Source organism: Myxocyprinus asiaticus, chromosome 38 (genome assembly GCF_019703515.2).
Source record: "Myxocyprinus asiaticus isolate MX2 ecotype Aquarium Trade chromosome 38, UBuf_Myxa_2, whole genome shotgun sequence".
NCBI lineage: Eukaryota > Metazoa > Chordata > Actinopteri > Cypriniformes > Catostomidae > Myxocyprinus > Myxocyprinus asiaticus.
In genome coordinates, this window is record NC_059381.1 from 5661548 (window position 1) to 5681125 (window position 19578).

Below are 19578 nucleotides of genomic sequence, written 5' to 3' on the forward strand. Positions count from 1 at the left end.
ATATATTAAACCACTGGATTCGTATGGATTACTTTTATGTACCTTTATGTGATTTTTGTAGCTTCAAAGTTCTGGTCACCATTCACTTGCATTGTATGGACCAACAGAGCTGAAATATTCTTTGAAAAATCTTCGTTTGTGTTCTGCAGAAGAAAAAAAGGCATACACATCTGGAATGGCATGAAAGTGAGTAAATGATGAGAGAATTTTCATTTTTGGGTGAACTATCCCATTAAGTGGAATTTGATAGAAATTATCCACAAAAAATTAACTAAAATAAAAAATAAACACCATTGTTGCCAGGTCATTTAAGTAACATGAGGTACCCAGAGAGGATGCACACAATCTTGAGAAGAGCATGCTATGGATTAAACTATGTGTCAGTCCTCATTCCCAAATGAACATGTGTAAAATCTGCTAAATTAAAGCTAAAAACATATTGTTAATTCATTTATGTACTGAAAAGGCAAAAGTAAATATTTCACAGCATCATAGTGAGAATGTTGTGGGATGTTATGAGCAGTTCTCTTCACTAAGACTAATGTTGTCAGGTGTGTAATCGTTATCATTTACGCTTTTCTCTTTGAAAGTGACTGTGATAATCATTTGCCTTGACTCTGATTCACAGTCTCCACAGTTTTCAATCAAATTACTTTGTCATTTATCTTTTGTTTTTCTTACAAAACCATCAGATAAATACGCTTTGCAATATCACTCTTCATTCCAGCCCACATAAGAATTTTTTCCACTCATTTTATGAGAATATTTTGCTGAAAACTGCACCGTTCACAGTAATCTCCCATTTATTTATATGGGGGAAGTTCTCCAAAGCTCGTCAAAGCGAGCAACGGTAACCAAGGGGGGTGGAGCTTAGCTAAAGGTCAATTAAACAGGCTGTTTTCATTAGTCTACCTTTAAGACTTCTATATGTGATAAATAACTATATTTCTATCAGGAAGACTCACAGACTTGAGTGAAATTTAAGATGACATTTATTTGATGAATATAAAACAGAAATGTAATGTCTCTCTTTGGCGTAAGCCCCGTCTGGCGGTCCGAAGAAGTTGTACTCAGAACCGTCGTATCCTGCCGGAGATAGGAGGCAGGGGCGAGGAGCCTACCCCTGTGCAGGAGGGACTCAACAGGTGGTGGTGGGGTGGTGGAGGTTGCTGTGTTAGCACACTGAAACAGCAATGTGGTAGATTGTGAGCAGACTTAAAAAGCAATGGCTTACATGTGATTGGCTAGGAGTTACCTAGCTAATGGTGCGATGATGTACAGCTGCTAGTCTTCCCGCTAGATCTATGCTGCGCTTACATGTATCACACACTGGCATTCACCAGGTTGGGTTAAGCTGTTGATTTTTGATAAATGTCATATGTAATGTGGTCATGGATGTGACATGATAATGATGACATTATCGTGTCACAACCATGTGTGACACAGTAATAATCAAATGACTTTACTAATCATTTCACAGGTCAGACATTATTGATCTGTTTACAAAGCCCCTGTAAATAAGAACAACTGGCTTGGACACTATAACATCTCATTAGATTCCTGAGGAGTGTGTGTTTGTGTTTATGTGTGTTCAGGGAGAACTAGGTGCTGCTGGCCCCAGAGGTGAGGATGGACCCGAGGGACCTAAAGGACGATCCGGTCTCCCTGGAGACCCTGGACCACTCGGGTCAACAGGAGAGAAGGTTAGAATGAGAGTTTAAGCAGAGTTCTCTCTCTCTCTATATGTGTGTGTGTGTGTGTGAGAGAGAGAGAGCGAGAGAGAGAGAGAGAGAGAGAGAGAGAGAGAGAGAGTGAAGTGAAGTTTACTTTCCTTTATTAGATGGAGAGCTTCATTTATCTTCATTCTAGAGCGACAACAGCAATGTTTATTTTGTTACGCTTGATTTTCAGTATGATGCAAGATCAATTTTCTCTCTCATTCTGTGAGAGGCATACAAGACATAAAAAAATACCATGTCCTATGATAATTAGGGATGGGCAATTTCGAGTAATATTGTAGTCGAGTACTGTAATCCATAAAAAATGAGTAAGCGATTACTTATAAATTAAAATGTAAGTTAAAAATGTCAAGTATGACGTGTTTGTGAAATTTATATTTAGTTTTCATCAAACACATTAACAAGAACAGTTTCAAAATAAGCTAACTTCAACAAACTTTGCTTTTCTTTTGGGAAAAGAAATTAGATGAACAATATGCATTAATAATAATAATTACAATAAAAAGATTTAAAAACATTTGCACTCACCTGGACTTTACACAGAAACCAGTACTGACAGCATTAGGGTAATGCACATATATAAGCTCTGAGTCTACATAAAGGCTATCAGATTTTAATCATTTCATATGTTATTATTCAGAAAAACAAGTGGTGACAGTTGGCTTTTTATAAAATGCGCTCATCCAGTGTTCAGATATTTAATGCACATACTGTTTAACGTATGATAAGCTTCCGAGTTTCTCGTACTGCTTCACATTTGCTTTCCACCATAAAAACGGATCCCCATCTGTTGGTTTACATGACTTCAACAAGAACCAAATACTACGTAGAATTACAATGCAATACGAATTAAAATATTACAAGCATTGCCAAACTTGGCTTTGCTTGATAGCACACAAAGACGCCATCATATCTCCTTCTCTCATTCAATGCCTCAGTGACACACATCCACAGCGCACAATTGTAACTGCAAGATTTGGGACAGGGAAAGTACAGGATTGAGCGTTGCCCACGCAGGCAAATGCAGAGAGGAAAATAAATGAGTGAAATTTGAGTAGTGTTTTTAATAGTCGACTAGCTGGTACAGTAGTACTCGATTAGTGGATTACTCGTGCACATCCCTAATTATAATACCAACGTATTTTTTTTTTTTTTTAAGTAGCTTAGCGTACAGTGCCATTTAAATACTATAGTATATGAATATGCTGATCATTCAACACCACGGTATTAACTAGAGATATACCGATGTATTGGCCAAACATCGGAATCGACCGATAAAAGCAATTATCAGCACTATTATCAGATTGTTTTAAAACATCCTATGATCAGGACTGATTATTTCCTGTCATAAGGGGTGGAAGAAATGCAACAAACTATAGGCCTTTATCGCAGTCTGCGTGTCGTCACATCCGATTCCGAATAGTAGCGTAATCAAACATCCACCCATCGATCTGTCTATGGACTATCACAGTTTTTCTAAATCAATTTAGCCAACTTGGATGCACTTGGCAGTAAGCATCAGCCGTTTAATCATATCTTTGGAGTAACTCAGTACTTCACCGTGTTATCGAGCACTTTAATGTGTCATAGTATCTGAGCGAGGCAATTATCAGGGCAAAGTTTTCCCAGTTCACGAGGAGCTGCACACGCTGTTCAGCTCACTACTAGTTGATTATTGTACTCAACTCAAGTCCGAAGAGACAGTGTTTAAGTGTTTTAATGTCATTGTTTTCACTATTGCAGTATGCTCATCTCCTGTTTGTGAATATAATACAGTTATATTAGGTGGCCTTAACTACTATTTAATAACATTAAATACATAAAAGACTATGTATTTACTGTATAACTACATGTTGTTCTTCAAAATTCCCACATGTGCTGCTACTGAGGTTGAGGTGCGGGTAGGTTTAGGAGTAAGGGTAGGATTAGGAGTTACAGTATGGGTTTGGGGTAAGGGTTGGGTTAGGGTTAGGGGTAAAGTTAACAGTGTAACTACAAAAGTAATTAAATGCAAGTGCTTTAAATGTAATTACAATGCAACAACATGTATGTACATAAGTACATTGTATTAAATGGTTAAGTACATAGTAGTTAAGGCCACCTAATATAAAGTGGGTCCAACATACTTATACTCAGTGAAGTGTTCCCTGCTCACATACATCCTGTTTAAAATAATAAAACAATATGACATCATTTTCCTATACTTCATCATCCCTGAGTAATGATTGTAAGGTGAGGTAGGTCTGTTTAGATTAAGTATTTGAGATGAATTGTACATAAAATAGGGCATAACAGTTCCACGCTGTGGGCACTGCCATTGAAACAGACTGCAGTGGAAGTTGTTTTACGCTACTAAGCGAAGCTTCCGCTCAGCAAACACGGAAGTGTGATAAAGGCCTATCACCCTACAACACGTGCTGTGTGTAAAAGAAAATGTCTCTTTTGTAGAATTACTTTGAATTGGGTGAATATAGCTGGGTTTCCATCCATGTGTTTATGCACATTTTGGGATATCGCATAAAAAATGCTGAATGGAAACTCAAAGATGCCACAAAAGTTTCTGAATAGCGCATAAATAATTTATAAGCTTGCTTAAAGGTGCTTAAGTAACTTTTGTCTTAGTGTCATCTTGGACTTACACTGACACCTAGTGGCTTGGATGCAGCATAATTTAAAATCAGTAGTTTTCAGTTTCAGCCATGATTACTTTAATCAATGAGTGAAAGTGTCAAATAACAGGACAGTTACTGAAATTAAGCAAGTAGTATTTGGCTGGTCATGTGATCCTAACGTGGCAGCCCCCATGTGCGGACCCTCTCTATGTAGAATAAAACAGCTTTTATAAGGTTACCGATATGTAGTCTTCATTTTAATGTGAGTGCTCATGATTTCCTACATACTGTATATTGCTAAATTACAATTCATGTCTTTAGGAGTTAAACTTTTTTAATGTGGACAAAATTACTGAGTTTACCTTTAAGGTGGATCATTTTTGTATTTGGTAAAAAGACATGCGCACAAACTACAATGGAAACACATTTACAGAATATATTTATATATATATTTATAATTTATATAGGACTATAGATGTGGAGAATTTGCCTCAACAATGTGCACTCAGAGAATATCATCAATATCATCGCAAAGCAGACATAAGGCATCTGCAAAAAAAAAAAAAACAGCACCACCGAACTATCGTGTCCATATCTGCAGATGTTCTAAATAATCGGATATCGTTATCAGCACACATATTTTGCATAGGTGCATCCCTAGCATCATCATGTGATACTGAAGTGCTACTTGTCTGTGCACCCTGAACTTTATTTTATCACTGTTTTGCTATGATCATGAAAAAACAAATGAGTTGTGTTTCTGTTTGTTTACTTTGGTTTTAGGGTAAGCTTGGTGTGCCCGGGTTGCCAGGTTACCCAGGAAGACAAGGCCCCAAGGTAAACACAACCTATCTGCTTGTGATTACCCACCATCCAACACTTTAGCGTTTGAGTGTGTGTGTGTGTGTGTGTATGTGTGTGTGTTTATGTTAGGACAAGGTTGTGTGTGTTTGCATTCATTAGAGCAGGCATTGGAAGGCAGACATGTTTGAACTTCTTGATCAAAGCTAAGTGGATTTACCCATAATGCCATCTGGTGTCAGCTTTCTTTTTGACCGTGACCCAGCATGCTCTGCTGTAACAGCACTTTTCTTCTCTTCTCCTCCTCGCTTTCATGGCCCTGTGAATTAATCACTCACTTGCTCTCTCTGTCGTTCCCTATGTAGGGCTCTCAAGGATTCCAGGGATTCCAAGGAGCCAGTGGAGAGAAAGGCACAAGGGTATGTTAAAATCCATGCGAAATTGAGTATTCCTCTCTCTTTCCTACCTTTCCTTATTTTTCCTGTGATCAGAATAAATTCTCTTTGATGTACTTCGAGAAAGAAACATGACCATATAACATGCCGTAATATCAAATATAAAGCTGTTTTAATATATCTAATTTATTATATGTAAGATAAGCAGTTCTAATAAATGAAATTGAATTGTTAAGTTAAAGTGGGCAATATAATCAATTTAGCACAGTGCCATTTAGTTTTATGTTCAGTCAGGTGATATCTTGATATACAATATAATGCTCTAAAGCAATTCAGAAGAATTAAACAGATAGTTAACCCAAAAATGAAAATCCATCATAATTTAATCACCCTCATGTCATTCCAAAGCCATACGATATGCAAAATGGAGATCTTAGAATGTTTCAATACAATAAAGTGAATGGGGACTTGGCCGTTCAATCTCTAAAAATGACAAAAAAGCACTATTAAAGTTGTTGATTTGACTTGTGCACTATATTCCAAGTCTTCTGAAGTCATATGATAGTTTTTTGTGATGAAAAGACTGAAATTCAAGTTGTTATTCACTGAAAATCTTCCCCTCCGCCATAGCTCTTAAATCTCATTCACACTCACTGGTGCAACGCGTCTTGAGGCACAATATTTGAATGTATGCTAGTGGGTTTGAAACAATATGAGGGTGAGTATATAATGACAACATTTTAATTTTGGATAAACTGTCCCTTTAAATGCTGTGTTCAGGGCCTTTGTCTTACTGTATGGAAATTTAACAGCTCTCTGAGCTGTAGTTTATATATATATATGTGTGTGTATGTGTGTGTGTGTGTTATCAGAGCCATTATGGCCAAGAAAAGCTTGGAAAGGCTCTCCGTAAACTTACTGCTCTCTGCCCGGATGCTTTTTGGGCCGTATATCATCACATTTAAGCTGAGAGCATCAGCCGCCTGCCATTAGACAGACAATGCACTCTCCCATAAACACTTTATAAGCCAAAAACCTCTCAGTCTATCAGGCCGTTACACACACAGACACATACACAGAGTTCATTTGTTGATGCAAAACTTTATTTGTGCCACCATTACTCTCTGCATTAAGTATTCATGCTCATCTAATCTACAGATAGTTACATTAATCACATTTTATACCAGGCTGAAGGAAATATAGCATACAGTTTTGTTTAAATTACACAGAAATTAATGGCATATTTTTTTGATGGATAAAATCATTACAAAAGTTACATTTGAAAAGGAAAGAAAGTATGACATAGAATTTAACTGCTGGAATGTATTTTATTATATGATTCCAAGTTAAATATAAATAAATGACTTCTTAAGGTGTATGAAGTACACATAAACATCGTTATTTTAAAGCTACGAGCCCTTATTCTGCATTAAGGAACACCTTTGACTTGGAGTGACTCTAGTCATATCTAAGGACCAAAATATAGACTTTGGGTTGGACTCTTTTGACTTAATACTAAACAACCACCCGGTACACCCTAGCAACCACCCAGAACACACTAGTAACCTCATGGGTTCTCTTAGATGTTTGCATTTAAATAATATTAAAAAGCTCTGCCAACAGGTGACTAGCAAATAAAATAGTTTAAAAAAATAATGCTTTATTTTCCATTTAAGTCATATATTCTCTCTCACACACAGGGGACATCAGGGAAGCCCGGCCCTCGGGGACAGAGAGGACCGACGGTAAGAAAACAAAGAGGAGAAAACATTTTGACAAAAACAAACCATACCTACCCTTGTTCTGATCCTTTCACATGGATGTTCTCTTCTTGTGATTCATTCTGTAGGGGCCCCGTGGAGAAAGGGGGCCAAGGGGGCCCACAGGGAAAGCAGGACCAAAGGTGAGCCTGTGCTTTTCTTCAGGGAGCTATTTTGAAAACTGTAGCTATGTTCAGAATAGCATACTACCATACTATTCTTAGACAGTATGCAAATGTTATGTATGGATGGAAAATCTGGATGGCCTACTACATTTCCCAATTGAATACTAGCATACTACTCTTAGTATTTCTGCAGTATGCAGTATGCTGTGCACAGTATTTGATTTTTTTTATTGTATGCATTGAATACACGGATTACCTTCTACATGTTGCATAATCTGCAGTTTCATATACTATTAAAAAATTAGTAGACGGTATTCAGTGTATACTTTGCAGTATGCAGTGCCCTGGTATTCCATTCCAAACACTGTAAGGGCTTTTTTACTTCTAATAAATGAGAGAAGGATTCCCTGCCATAATAAACAAAAATAATAATCAAAATATGAATAATAAACACATATAATAAAAAAGAAAAATCTGTCATAACACACACATGGAACAATGGTTTGGCACTTCAAAATTAATTTAGGAAAAATGCACCCACTCCTAAGATAGGAGACCTTCCACTAATGCTCGAAAATCACCTCAAGCTTCAATTTCAGGATATTTTAAACCTCTGTCATCATTTGTGAAAACTAAAAGTGCATCCGTCCATTTCAACAGCGGCTAATGTTACCTATATTACATTTTAAAAAGCAACATTTTTAACAACCACTCAGCTGGAGCAAATGCATCTGAGATTTTACTGATATAGGCCTGTACTCAACCATTAAAACAAATCTTAAATGGCATCTATTACCCTGGGCAATCATCATAATTGTTACATTATTAATAATGATGAATCACATTTACAGAGATGTTTTATACAGCAATTACAAACATAATACGATATTAAAGTGATCTCCTTCCTTTTTCTTTTGCCCCTCCCAACTGCTTTTCTGCCCCACCTCCACAGGGTAACTCAGGAAGTGATGGCCCCCCAGGACCACCCGGTGAACGGGTACGGATAAAAAATAATTTAATCCTTCCAAAGCATTGATTATTGGATAGTGCTCAGAGAAAGATGTTAAACAGACATTTATGTGTTTTCTTACAGGGTCTGATGGGACCCCAGGGACCAACTGGATTCCCCGGCCCTAAGGGTCCACCTGTACGTGCCATTAACACTAGAGAGCTCACATATCAGAATCAGTTATTTCTATCCTACTTACATCATCTTCATCCTATAATTTTCCCTGATTCCCTCTCTCTCTGGTCTTCAGGGACCTGCCGGAAAGGATGGACTGCCTGGACACCCTGGACAGAGAGGAGACACTGTGAGTGTTGTCTGATATTACCTCACACACACACTTCCATTCTCACACCTGTAATAAACTCACTCATATTGTCTTCTCGCAGGGTTTCCAAGGTAAAAGTGGACCACCCGGACCTCCAGGTGTTGTTGGACCTCAGGTGAGTTTCACACAGGATGCAGATGCCATTCCCTTATTGTGATTTGTTTGGAATTTTCAAAAGCTATATTAAGTTCTGAGGGTGTTTTTTTTATTTTTTAAGATTTCTTGTTTCAGTGGCATACCCAAAATGAAAGGCTTATAACTCGACAAAAAAACAAAACAAAAAACAAGCAGCGTCAAATGTTTGGCATCATTTTAAAGAAAATGTTTAAAAAAAATTTATGATATAGATTATGATACATTCTGAGACTCTCATCCTAAGAAACGTCTGAAAATCACACAAAAATAAACTTTTTTTCTTATTTTTCTGATTTGACATTATATATCTCAGGGTTTAAATAAGGTAGTTCCGAAAAACTGCTTTTGTTTTGTTTCCAATTATGTCACCAGTAACGGAGTAAAATGTGGTGTTGATATGACAATGCAATCAAAAGTTACAGCATTACAAAAGTAATTTATCCTAGTCCAAAAACGTCTCCAAGTGTCCAAAAGCCTCTCCAAACAAGTAAAACATAATAATTGTACATAAGAACTAATTACACATTTAAATACAACAATGACTAAAGGTATGCTCTCTCTGCAAAGCATGCAGGCATGAGTATGAGATCTCATTTAGTTCCATTCTGTGTCACTTGAGCCATCATTGAGTCTGTGTATCTATGTACTTTAGAGTGAACAATCCTCTCTGCCCATATTTGGATGACTTCCATCTTTGGTTGCAATGATCTGAATTCTAATATGATTGGTTTAGCATTCCAACACTTTACAACATACAACATAATCTGATCTAGGAAAGCTAATGTGTTTTTAGCCGGATAGCACATTATGTGCTGTGTGCACATAATCTAATGATTCATGCATCCGATTACATTGTGTGGGCTTGTTTTAAAGATAATAGCCTCATCTTTTTTATCGTATGTGATATTTTATGTTCTGTTTATTTTTTGTAAAGTTATAAGCGAAAACGCAGCTTATAAGCATCACCTGTTTATATGTAACGTATGTCAAAGACATATATTTAGCTATTACTCGTTATATTTTGGTCTTTGAGTAAAACAAATAAGCTGCTTGTATTCTACTCTTTGAGAGCTTTCCAACGACATATGACAGAATGGCTTTTTGATCAGCTTGATGTTTTTACTGATTACAAAAATATGTACAGTGCACATTTAAAAAAAATCAAAACGGAACATTTCTGACTTTTTTTTGCAAATTTCAAAGCATTTGTTCAGTTTTGATCATAATGCCTACATGCATTGTAAAGTACAGCTTTTAAGCTTTAAAACAATACCTATTTTGTGTTGGTCAAGACTGTAGTTATTAATATGTTGATAATTATTTTTTTCTCGGCGGACCCACCGGCATGGCCCATCCGAGCTTAACGGGATAAATAACACGCGTCATTTGTTATGAGGCTTGTTATGTAAGTCACCATATTTAATATTGACTTATAGGTGTTATTAACAGCTATTGCAAGAGTTGAATAAAGGATTTACTTCGGTATGCACCATTTGTGTTATACGGACTTGAATGATATCTCAAATTGTGCTGCTTGTTAAGAAGAGGTAGGCTGATACTTTTTTAAATGGATTATAAAACGGAGGAAGGAAAAAAAAAAGACATTCAAGGAGGAACTGGAATCAAAATGAAGCCTATTTTAGAACCATAAAGATTTATTTTTTTTTTTTAACATTGTGACATTGTTTTCTTATTGTCATTACTGAAAAGTATTGTATGGAAAATTAAGTAATACAGTAATGAGAATGAGGATTTTTTTTTTGCACATTACTATAGTGAGAATTTGGGGTAAAGGTGCTTAACTGTAATCAAAGTACTGTCACAATGCAAAAATTCTAAGTGATCCTTCATTTTTGTTATGAAGAATGCAATATTTTCTTATGATTTTGGGGTGAAATAATCCAGATATTTCAAAGTAAGATTTGCCCAAGGACCACCATATCAGAGACTTGGGGATGAGCTTTTTTGACTTGTTCAAACCATTTAGCAATGCCGTAGCAACATGGCGGCGAGTTTTGCGTGGACATGCACCACTCACAATTACTTTCGAAAATGTAAAAATCTAGTTTCCTTTGCTATTCTAAATTTGGCTGTATTGAATTATTTTTAAGATGCTTTTACACCATGTTGTAGCTTTAATACTGTAGAGGCATTAGGGGCACTAGCCTCTGGGCTGTATTTATGATCCATAGAGGAATAAAAGCTTTGAAAGCACTTATGTTGCAGTGCACAGCACAGTAAACACACACCTGTTTTTCCTGCACCAGTACTACCGCAGAAGCCATAAACACATGATGCATATTTATGAGGCAGTCACCAGCCATCAGACGCTCATTAGATTATCTTAAATGTGTCCCGAGGTTGTCATTGGGTAATCATAATGGTTCCATTAGGCAACATAAGGGCTGTTTGTTGAGCTGTCAGTGCTTTGTCTACTGACATGCTTTTGTTTATGCGGTTAGATGTTGGCGCTTGGTGGGTCATGAATAATTCATGAGCAATTATGATATTCTACTTTTAATGCAAATGTTGATATGGGCACAGGTTTAAACTGCCCCCCCCACACACAAACACACACACACACACATATGGATACTCGAGCACAAATGCCTGTTTGAAGCAAATGGATAAACATAATGCAATTATTTTTCTTTATGTTGCATAATTTACATATCCACTAATGTTGCTGAAGCACCTGTAGAATTTTCATTCTGTGTTCCAAACTTTGATTGCTTTGATACTGCCTAAATGATTCGTCACTCTGACCTAACTAGGTGTATATTGCTTCATTAGTTTTCTCGATGTATCGTTTGAAATTTCTGCTGATCAATAATGAATTGTTTGTGTTGCTTTGTGATCAATTTAAAATGCTAACATTGATTAAATCGTGATATGTAAGATGCTTACAAAGTGAATCTCATGAAACCTGTCAAAAACATGTCCGGTACATAGTTGCCCCCCCCCCAACCCCCCCCAAAATATTTTTATATTTTTAAAAATAGGAATTATATTTTGCTTAAAGAAAATGAAGCCTATTTTATGCAATCTGATATTATTATGATTAAAAAAAATATATACTGTATTTAAACATCAAACATCATTAAAATTATATTTAGCTTAAAGAAAATTATTTTTTTTGCAATGTGATAATTTTTTGTGACAGTTAAGCACATTATCACCCCAATTCCCTCTCTCTCTATATATAAATATATATTTGTACATCACTGCTTTTTGTACTGTTTTTAATTTATGCTGATTTAAATAAAAAAACATTGTTACAGTATTTTTTTACAGTAAGTCATTGTTACTGTAATTATAATTAATGTAATGCATTATGGTAATGAGAATTTTTTGTGAAAATGGACTCGAAATTAATATCGCAATGCAAAAATGTATTAATAGGTCTAAAAAATAGCTTAATTTTCTTTGTTCTGTTTTTTTAAATTGTTTTTGTGAAATTTACCTTTCAGTGCTATCCATATATATTATATATACCCATAATCCATCTGTCTGTTCAGGGACCAACAGGTGAGACAGGACCAATGGGAGAGCGAGGTCACCCTGGACCCCCAGGACCACCCGGTGATCAGGGAGTAAACGGAGCAGCAGGCAAAGAGGGTGCAAAGGTGTGAACAAATTCAGGCACACACATACTTTAATATCTACACACAATAATGGTACATAAGCACAGATATAGATAGAGATTTAATACACTAGTTAGTCCATTGTTTTGTATATTGAAGAAGCAGTGTACATGATGTATGGTTCTGTATATTCATAGGGAGATCCAGGTCCAGCCGGCCCCACAGGTAAAGACGGACCCCCAGGACTGAGAGGTTTCCCCGGCGATAGAGGTTTACCAGGCCCTGTGGTGAGGATAACAAATGAATGTTACAAATTCAGTGAAGATGCGTTCAGAACAACTGATGTAACAACATTTTTTCATGAAGATATAGTGAAATTCAGTCTTCATTTACTCACCCTTATATTGTTCCAAACTCTGATGAACAACATTAGGGTGACTAAAGTTTGACTAAATGTTTTTTATTTTTTGGTGAACTATCCCTTTAACTTTTATTATTAGTAGTAGTAGTATCACATGCAGAAAAAACCCATCCATTTACCTTGCAGATACAATGTACAGATAAAAATAAATAACTAAAAAAAAATTTATTTATACAAATTCACACACATCAAATAACATTACATATACATAGCATTACAAGAACAGAACACACCATATACTAACATCATCCAGACATATTTTACTTAATATTGGCTTCCATATTTTTTCAAATTTCTCAGATTGTCCTCTTACTTTATACATTGAATTTTCAGGTTGACTATATGACAATAGCTCATTCCACCATTGTTTATTTGAAGGTTCTTTCGTCACTTTCCAGTTTTGTAAATATACATTTCTTAGCTGCAGTTGTAAATAGTAAAACCATCTTCTTTTTTCCAAATCAGAATAATCTATCTCCCAATAATGCTAGTCTAGGATCTATTGGTATTTTTTTCTTTAAAACCATTACAAATATATATTGGTGGCGCGGTTATTCACCTCAATCCGGGTGGCGGAGGACAAGTCCCAGTTGCCTCCGCTTCTGAGACCGTCAATCCGCACATCTTATCATGTGGCTCATTGTGCATGACACAGCAGAGACTCACAGCATGTGGAGGCTCATGCTACTCTCCGCGATCCACGCGCAACTTACCACATGCCCCATTGAGAGCGAGAACCACTAATCGCGACCGCGAGGAGGTTACCCCATGTGACTCTACCCTCCCTAGCAACCGGGCCAATTTGGTTGCTTAGGAGACCTGGATGGAGTCACTCAGCACGCCCTGGATTCAAACTCGCAACTCCAGGGGTGGTAGTCAGCGTCAATACTCGCTGAACTACCTTTCCAAAATATTTCACATTTACACATTTCCATTTCCAAAACTTATGAAATATTTCTGCATTATCCATGTGACATCAAGGGCATTTTGAGGATATATTAGATGTAATTAGTGACATTTTATAAGGAGTAAAATATGTGCAATTTATTATATTGAGCTGTAATAATTTATGTTTAGTACTAACATTCAGTTTCTGTATATTCACAATGTATTTTATTTTCCCAAATGATCTTTGCAAGTAATCACTTCTTAATGCATCACTTAAAACACCATATATTTTAGACACCTCTTCTTTGCCATTCGGCTGTAATAGTAGCTAATGGAAAATGTGTCATTCTTGTTTTTTCCCATAATGGGGTAGCTTTTGTAAAAGAATCCAATTTACACATCTCATTACATCTCTTCCAACTCTTATATGAGAGGGTAATTATTGGATTATTAAATAATTTGCCTACTTCTTTTTGGGATTCCATATAAATAATAGTTTTTAAAGGAGTCTTTATCATTTGTTGCTCTATATGTACCCAAGAAAGTTGAACCTAAACCATATATTACAAAGCTAGATAGTATAATGTAAAATGAGGTAAATTTAAGCCACCTCTTTCATATAGATTTTGTAATGTAGTTAGATTAATCCTGGGTTGTTTTTCTGCCCAAAATTTTGTTAAACATTTTATCAATAGTTGTAAACATTGCTGGTAGAGATTGTATTGATCCCTTTAACTTTGAGCTTTTTGCTTTGTTGTTAAATAGAAATAGAAAATCCCCTGTGTCACCTTCAACCATCAAACGTGTTGTACAGGAACACATGAATGTGAGTTTGTACACTTCAGCAGTTTTCTGTGTCTCTTTGCAGGGCTCAGCAGGTTTAAAAGGGAATGAAGGGCCTCCTGGACCACCAGGGCCTGCTGTAAGTACATGTTCTCTCTCTCTTTGTCTTTGTCTATGTCTCTCTTCCCACTGCTGTGTTATTCACCTGGTTTTATCTTGTTTTCTCTCTCTTTTAACCTTTTGCTCCCCATACTGGCTTTTCAGTGAGTATGGTGATTTTACTGTTTAAAGATGTATGATATAAATACATTATAACTACAGTGGCCTTAAACATGTATGAATGTCATTGCATTAGATAATAAAATATCAAACCAAGTGGCATTTATTTTAAAGCACTATTTTCAAGCAAAACATTTCACAAATAGAAGTGTTATAGATATACTATTTAAAATAAAGACAAAAAAAATATTTGGACAATTTCTGGATGTCAAATGTCAGTGGAACATGTTCATTGTTAATGCGATGAACTACACCTGTGGTTACTCTGCTAGGACAAATGTGTGAACTTGTGAAAAACTGACTTCATACATGCACTAAAAATCACCTAGACATCACTTGATTAAAAGTAATCGCAAAAATGGCTCATAAAAGTGAAGTTAGTTCTGAGAAAAGTTCAAGCAGCATTTGATGGCAGATGCCACTTGGTTTGATATTTTGTTATTATAAAAAATTGCGGGTTCAATACAAGTTAAGCTCAATGGACAGCAATTGTGTCAGAATGTTGATTACCACGAAAATGAATTTCGACTTGTCCCTCTTTTTCTTAAAAAAACAAAAAAGCAAAAGTCAGTGAGGCACTTGGAAGTGAATGGGGCCAATCTGTAATAATAATAATAATCATTATAATAATAATTCCTTGCATTTATATAGCGCTTTTCTAGGCACTCAAAGTGCTTTACATAGTATAGGGGAACTCTCCTCAACCACCAACAGTGTGCAGCATCCACCTGGACGATGCCACACCAGCTATTGGTGGAGTGGAGAGAGTAGAGTGATACAGCCAAATTAATGGTTGGGGATTATTAGGAGGCCATGATAGATAAGGGACAATGGGGGAAATTTGGCCAGGACACCGGGGTTACACCCCTACTCTTTACGAGAGTGTCCTGGGATTTTTAATGACCACAGACAGTCAGGACCTCGGTTTAACATCTCATCCGAAAGACGGTGCCTTTTTACAGTATAGTGTCCCCGTCACGTTAAACGTTAAAATATTCACTGTTTCAAAAGTATAGCATTAAGATGTAAACAATGTGCATGTTAACATGATTTTAGTGTGATAAACTCTTACTAACTTTTTCTGTGTAAAGTTATATCCAATTTTACAACTTCATTGCCATGACGACGTAACGCCGTGAACCCTAAAACTCTAAAACGACGGTTTAAACAACATTACAGCTCAAATAATACACAAGTTTTAATGGAAGAATTAATGTAATGCTGTTATAAAATTATAAGCTTCACATTTCTGCCTTTAAACCCTCCAAAATTTGGCTCCATTCACTTAAACTGTAAGTGCCTCATTGTAACATTGATTATTGCTGTTTTGCTGTGAAGAAAAGGAAAGATGAGTTATTTTTTGTGGTAATCAACATTACACCACAAATACTGTCGATTGAGCTTAACTTGTATTGAAACCAGAATATTCATTTAAATACAATGACATTCAGACTTTTTAAGTGTGACTTAACTGTCCAAATGCTTTCTAGTTCCACTGTATATCTGAAAATGATTGATTATTATAGATGTTTGAAAGATTCGATCTCTCTTCTCTCTCTCTCTCTCTCTCTCTCTCTCTCTCTCTCTCTTCAGGCAGTTTTAACACCAGGTTTTTTAATATTCAGGTTTACAGATATCTTACATAATGTCATGATATGCATAGTTACATAATCAATAGCTCGAAACACGTTTATTTCTGCGTTAAAATTTTTAATTTGCATGCCGGATGTCAACACCTCCATGTGAATTTTCAAAAGGAATACATGATTAATCACAAAAGGTAGTCAAGTAATTATTGCAAGTGTTAGTTGCAAGTAAATCAGATATGCTACAATCAGTTATGAAATGTTTAATGTTTTATATTCACTTTCTCAGGGTTCTCCTGGTGAAAGGGGTGCAGCTGGCCCAGCTGGTCCCACTGGCCTCCCGGGCCGACCCGGACCTCAGGGACCCCCAGGCCCCGCTGGAGAGAAAGGTGGACCTGTGAGTACTCACCCAAACACATTCAATCTTCTTTTCCCTAATTAAGTCAACATAAAATCAAAATTGACTGAATGCTATTTCATGTTGACTTTTAAATCGCCATGCCTTGTTAGGTTGGATTGACATCTACTACCTGCTTAACTCGAACCTCTGTGTTTCTCCTTCCTTCTTGTTTTAGGGTGAGAAAGGACCTCAAGGCCCAGCTGGTAGAGATGGTATTCAGGGACCTGTTGGACTTCCAGGCCCGGCTGGACCCATTGGACCTCCGGGAGAGGATGGTGATAAGGTACAGAAGACATGAGGGGTAGAAAGAGAAGGAAAATAAATTATTTTAATAAAAAGAAAAAGATAGACTAACACAGAGAGGGTTGTATGCTGAAATAAATATGTTTTACCATGTTTACAGGTTTTTTACCATGTTTTTTTTTTTTTTTTTTTGGGACATATACCATGCTAATAACATGTTTTTGGACATGTACCATAGAAGTACCATGTTTTTTTGGGAATGTACCATGGTAATACCACTTTTTTTTTTTTTTTTTACATTAACAATGGTAATACAATGTTTCTTTTGGACATTTACCATGGTAAAATGATGTTTTATTTGGACATGTACCATCTCAATGCTTTTTTATTTATTTTTACATATACCATGCTAATAAAATTTTTTGGACATGTACCATAGAAATACCATGTTTTTTTTTTAAACATTTACCATGTTAATACCATGTTTTTTGGGGGGCATGTACCATGGCAAAAGCAAGTTTTTTTTTTTTTTTTTTTTACATTTGCCAGGACAAAAGGAAGTTTTGGAAAATTTGCCCATTATCATGGTAGTCCCATGATTTTGGACATGTACCAATGTAATACCTTGTTTTGTTTTTTTTGGACATGTAATACATATATGTACCATTTTAGTACCATGGTGTTCCTTGAATTTCAGTGGAGTACCCTATAAATACCACATGAATATGAATATATGAATATGATATTCACAAATTACCATGTTTTTACCTTCTGATCCATAACTGTACCATGGAACCACCATAATACTTTTTGTAAAATATATATATATATATATATATATATATATATATATATATATATATATATATATATATACATAAATTGTCATTTTATACATGTGCATATATTTACATATGTAAATGCTGTGTTATTGTGACAGGGAGAGATTGGCGAGCCAGGTCAGAAGGGAAGCAAAGGTGACAAGGGCGAACAGGTGAGTCACTCTGAATTTAATGTTGCAATTTACATTACAATTCACAACGAATACATTTATTCAATTAATGCCTGTTAGGATTTGTCTGTTTGTTTGTGTTCGTCTCACATGATTCTCTCATGACTATCATTCATTTTGTGTTTTTACCACTGTTGATTTATGAATATAAATATTGTCTTTATTATGAAAAGCTGTGGCTAATGTAGCGCTTTCTTCGTTCTCTTCTGTGCTTTCCTTTCTGTCGTTTGTCAGGGTCCTCCAGGGCCAAACGGCCCCCAGGGTCCCGTGGGTCAGCCTGGTCCTTCTGTGAGTATTCCTATATGTGCCATTTCTCATATGTCCTATGTCTTCCTGTGGTGGAAACAGAGTTAGTAATGTCACTTCCTTTATAGGGTGCAGATGGAGAGCCGGGTCCCAGAGGTCAGCAGGGGTTGTTTGGACAGAAGGGAGATGAGGGGTCACGAGGGTTCCCTGGACCACCAGGACCTGTCGGCCTTCAGGTGAGATGACACCCTATAATTATTCATGGATAGAGAGGGATTCATTAAATATTTATTAAGAAACATCAAACATGCTGACTTCAAATCAAGGTCTTGTGTCTGCTTGTTTGTATTTTGATACCTTGACATGAGTTTGGGCTGGTTTGAACAGGTTCTTAAAGGAATATTCTGTTGTTTTGCCACCAGATTTTTACTTCCAGCTACCTGATTTGTCCCTATTCCTAAAGTCCACCCCTACACCTACACCTACCCCTAACCATAACCATACTAGGGAGTCAGAAATCGGCACAACAAACAAAATAATTTAGAGTCGTTTCTCATTTATTAAAAAACCCCCGCAAAAAACGCAAAACAATTGAGTTCCATTAAGGCACTTACAATGAAATTGAATGGGGCCAATCCGTGAAATACACAGGGTTTCAAAAGTATAGCCACAAGATGTAAACAATATGCATGTTAACATGATTTTAGTCATGACAGCAAAGTTGTTTATTGGATATAACTACACAGATAAGCTAAGTAAGTGATTTTATCACAATCAAATCATGTTAACATATATGATGTTGGAAGGAATGTAAAGCCATGGAAATTTATTATAATACTGACTTTTTCTTATTACTGGTTGATGTGGTTTGGTTGGTTTTAACTGGTTGTCATTGTATGCAGGGCTTGCCTGGACCTCCCGGTGAGAAAGGAGAGACTGGTGACGTTGGTCAGATGGTATGATTTGACATGTTCATGTATTAAATCATGTTGGTAAAATCTGATTCATTGTTACATTTGATTTAAACTGAATTTTCTCCCTTGTTCTTAGGGTCCCCCCGGTCCACCTGGCCCCAGAGGCCCTTCCGGACCGCCAGGAGCTGATGGACCACAGGGCCCACCAGGAGGTATCGGAAACCCCGGAGCAGTGGGCGAGAAGGTGAAGCACCATGTCTTTATCTCCTCATCATCATTTTAATTAGAGACCAACAGCTTTGATGATCTGAGGGAGAATGT

At 36.4% G+C, this 19578-nt stretch overlaps 1 protein-coding gene across 2 annotated transcripts in view; it reads left to right on the forward strand.

Moving 5' to 3' along the window:
• The window catches only part of LOC127428460 (collagen alpha-1(V) chain-like), a 143601-nt gene that overhangs the window by 103727 nt on the left and 20296 nt on the right, over nt 1–19578 (forward strand). For both annotated transcript variants that reach the window (XM_051676845.1, XM_051676846.1), the window contains exons 30-48: nt 1596–1703; nt 5135–5188; nt 5518–5571; nt 7248–7292; nt 7397–7450; nt 8385–8429; nt 8526–8579; nt 8692–8745; nt 8828–8881; nt 12420–12527; nt 12683–12772; nt 14663–14716; nt 16732–16839; nt 17018–17125; nt 18026–18079; nt 18332–18385; nt 18472–18579; nt 19246–19299; nt 19394–19501. In XM_051676845.1, coding sequence (XP_051532805.1) covers nt 1596–1703; nt 5135–5188; nt 5518–5571; nt 7248–7292; nt 7397–7450; nt 8385–8429; nt 8526–8579; nt 8692–8745; nt 8828–8881; nt 12420–12527; nt 12683–12772; nt 14663–14716; nt 16732–16839; nt 17018–17125; nt 18026–18079; nt 18332–18385; nt 18472–18579; nt 19246–19299; nt 19394–19501 — 1368 coding nt within the window. The remainder of the gene's footprint in view (nt 1–1595; nt 1704–5134; nt 5189–5517; nt 5572–7247; nt 7293–7396; nt 7451–8384; nt 8430–8525; nt 8580–8691; nt 8746–8827; nt 8882–12419; nt 12528–12682; nt 12773–14662; nt 14717–16731; nt 16840–17017; nt 17126–18025; nt 18080–18331; nt 18386–18471; nt 18580–19245; nt 19300–19393; nt 19502–19578) is intronic.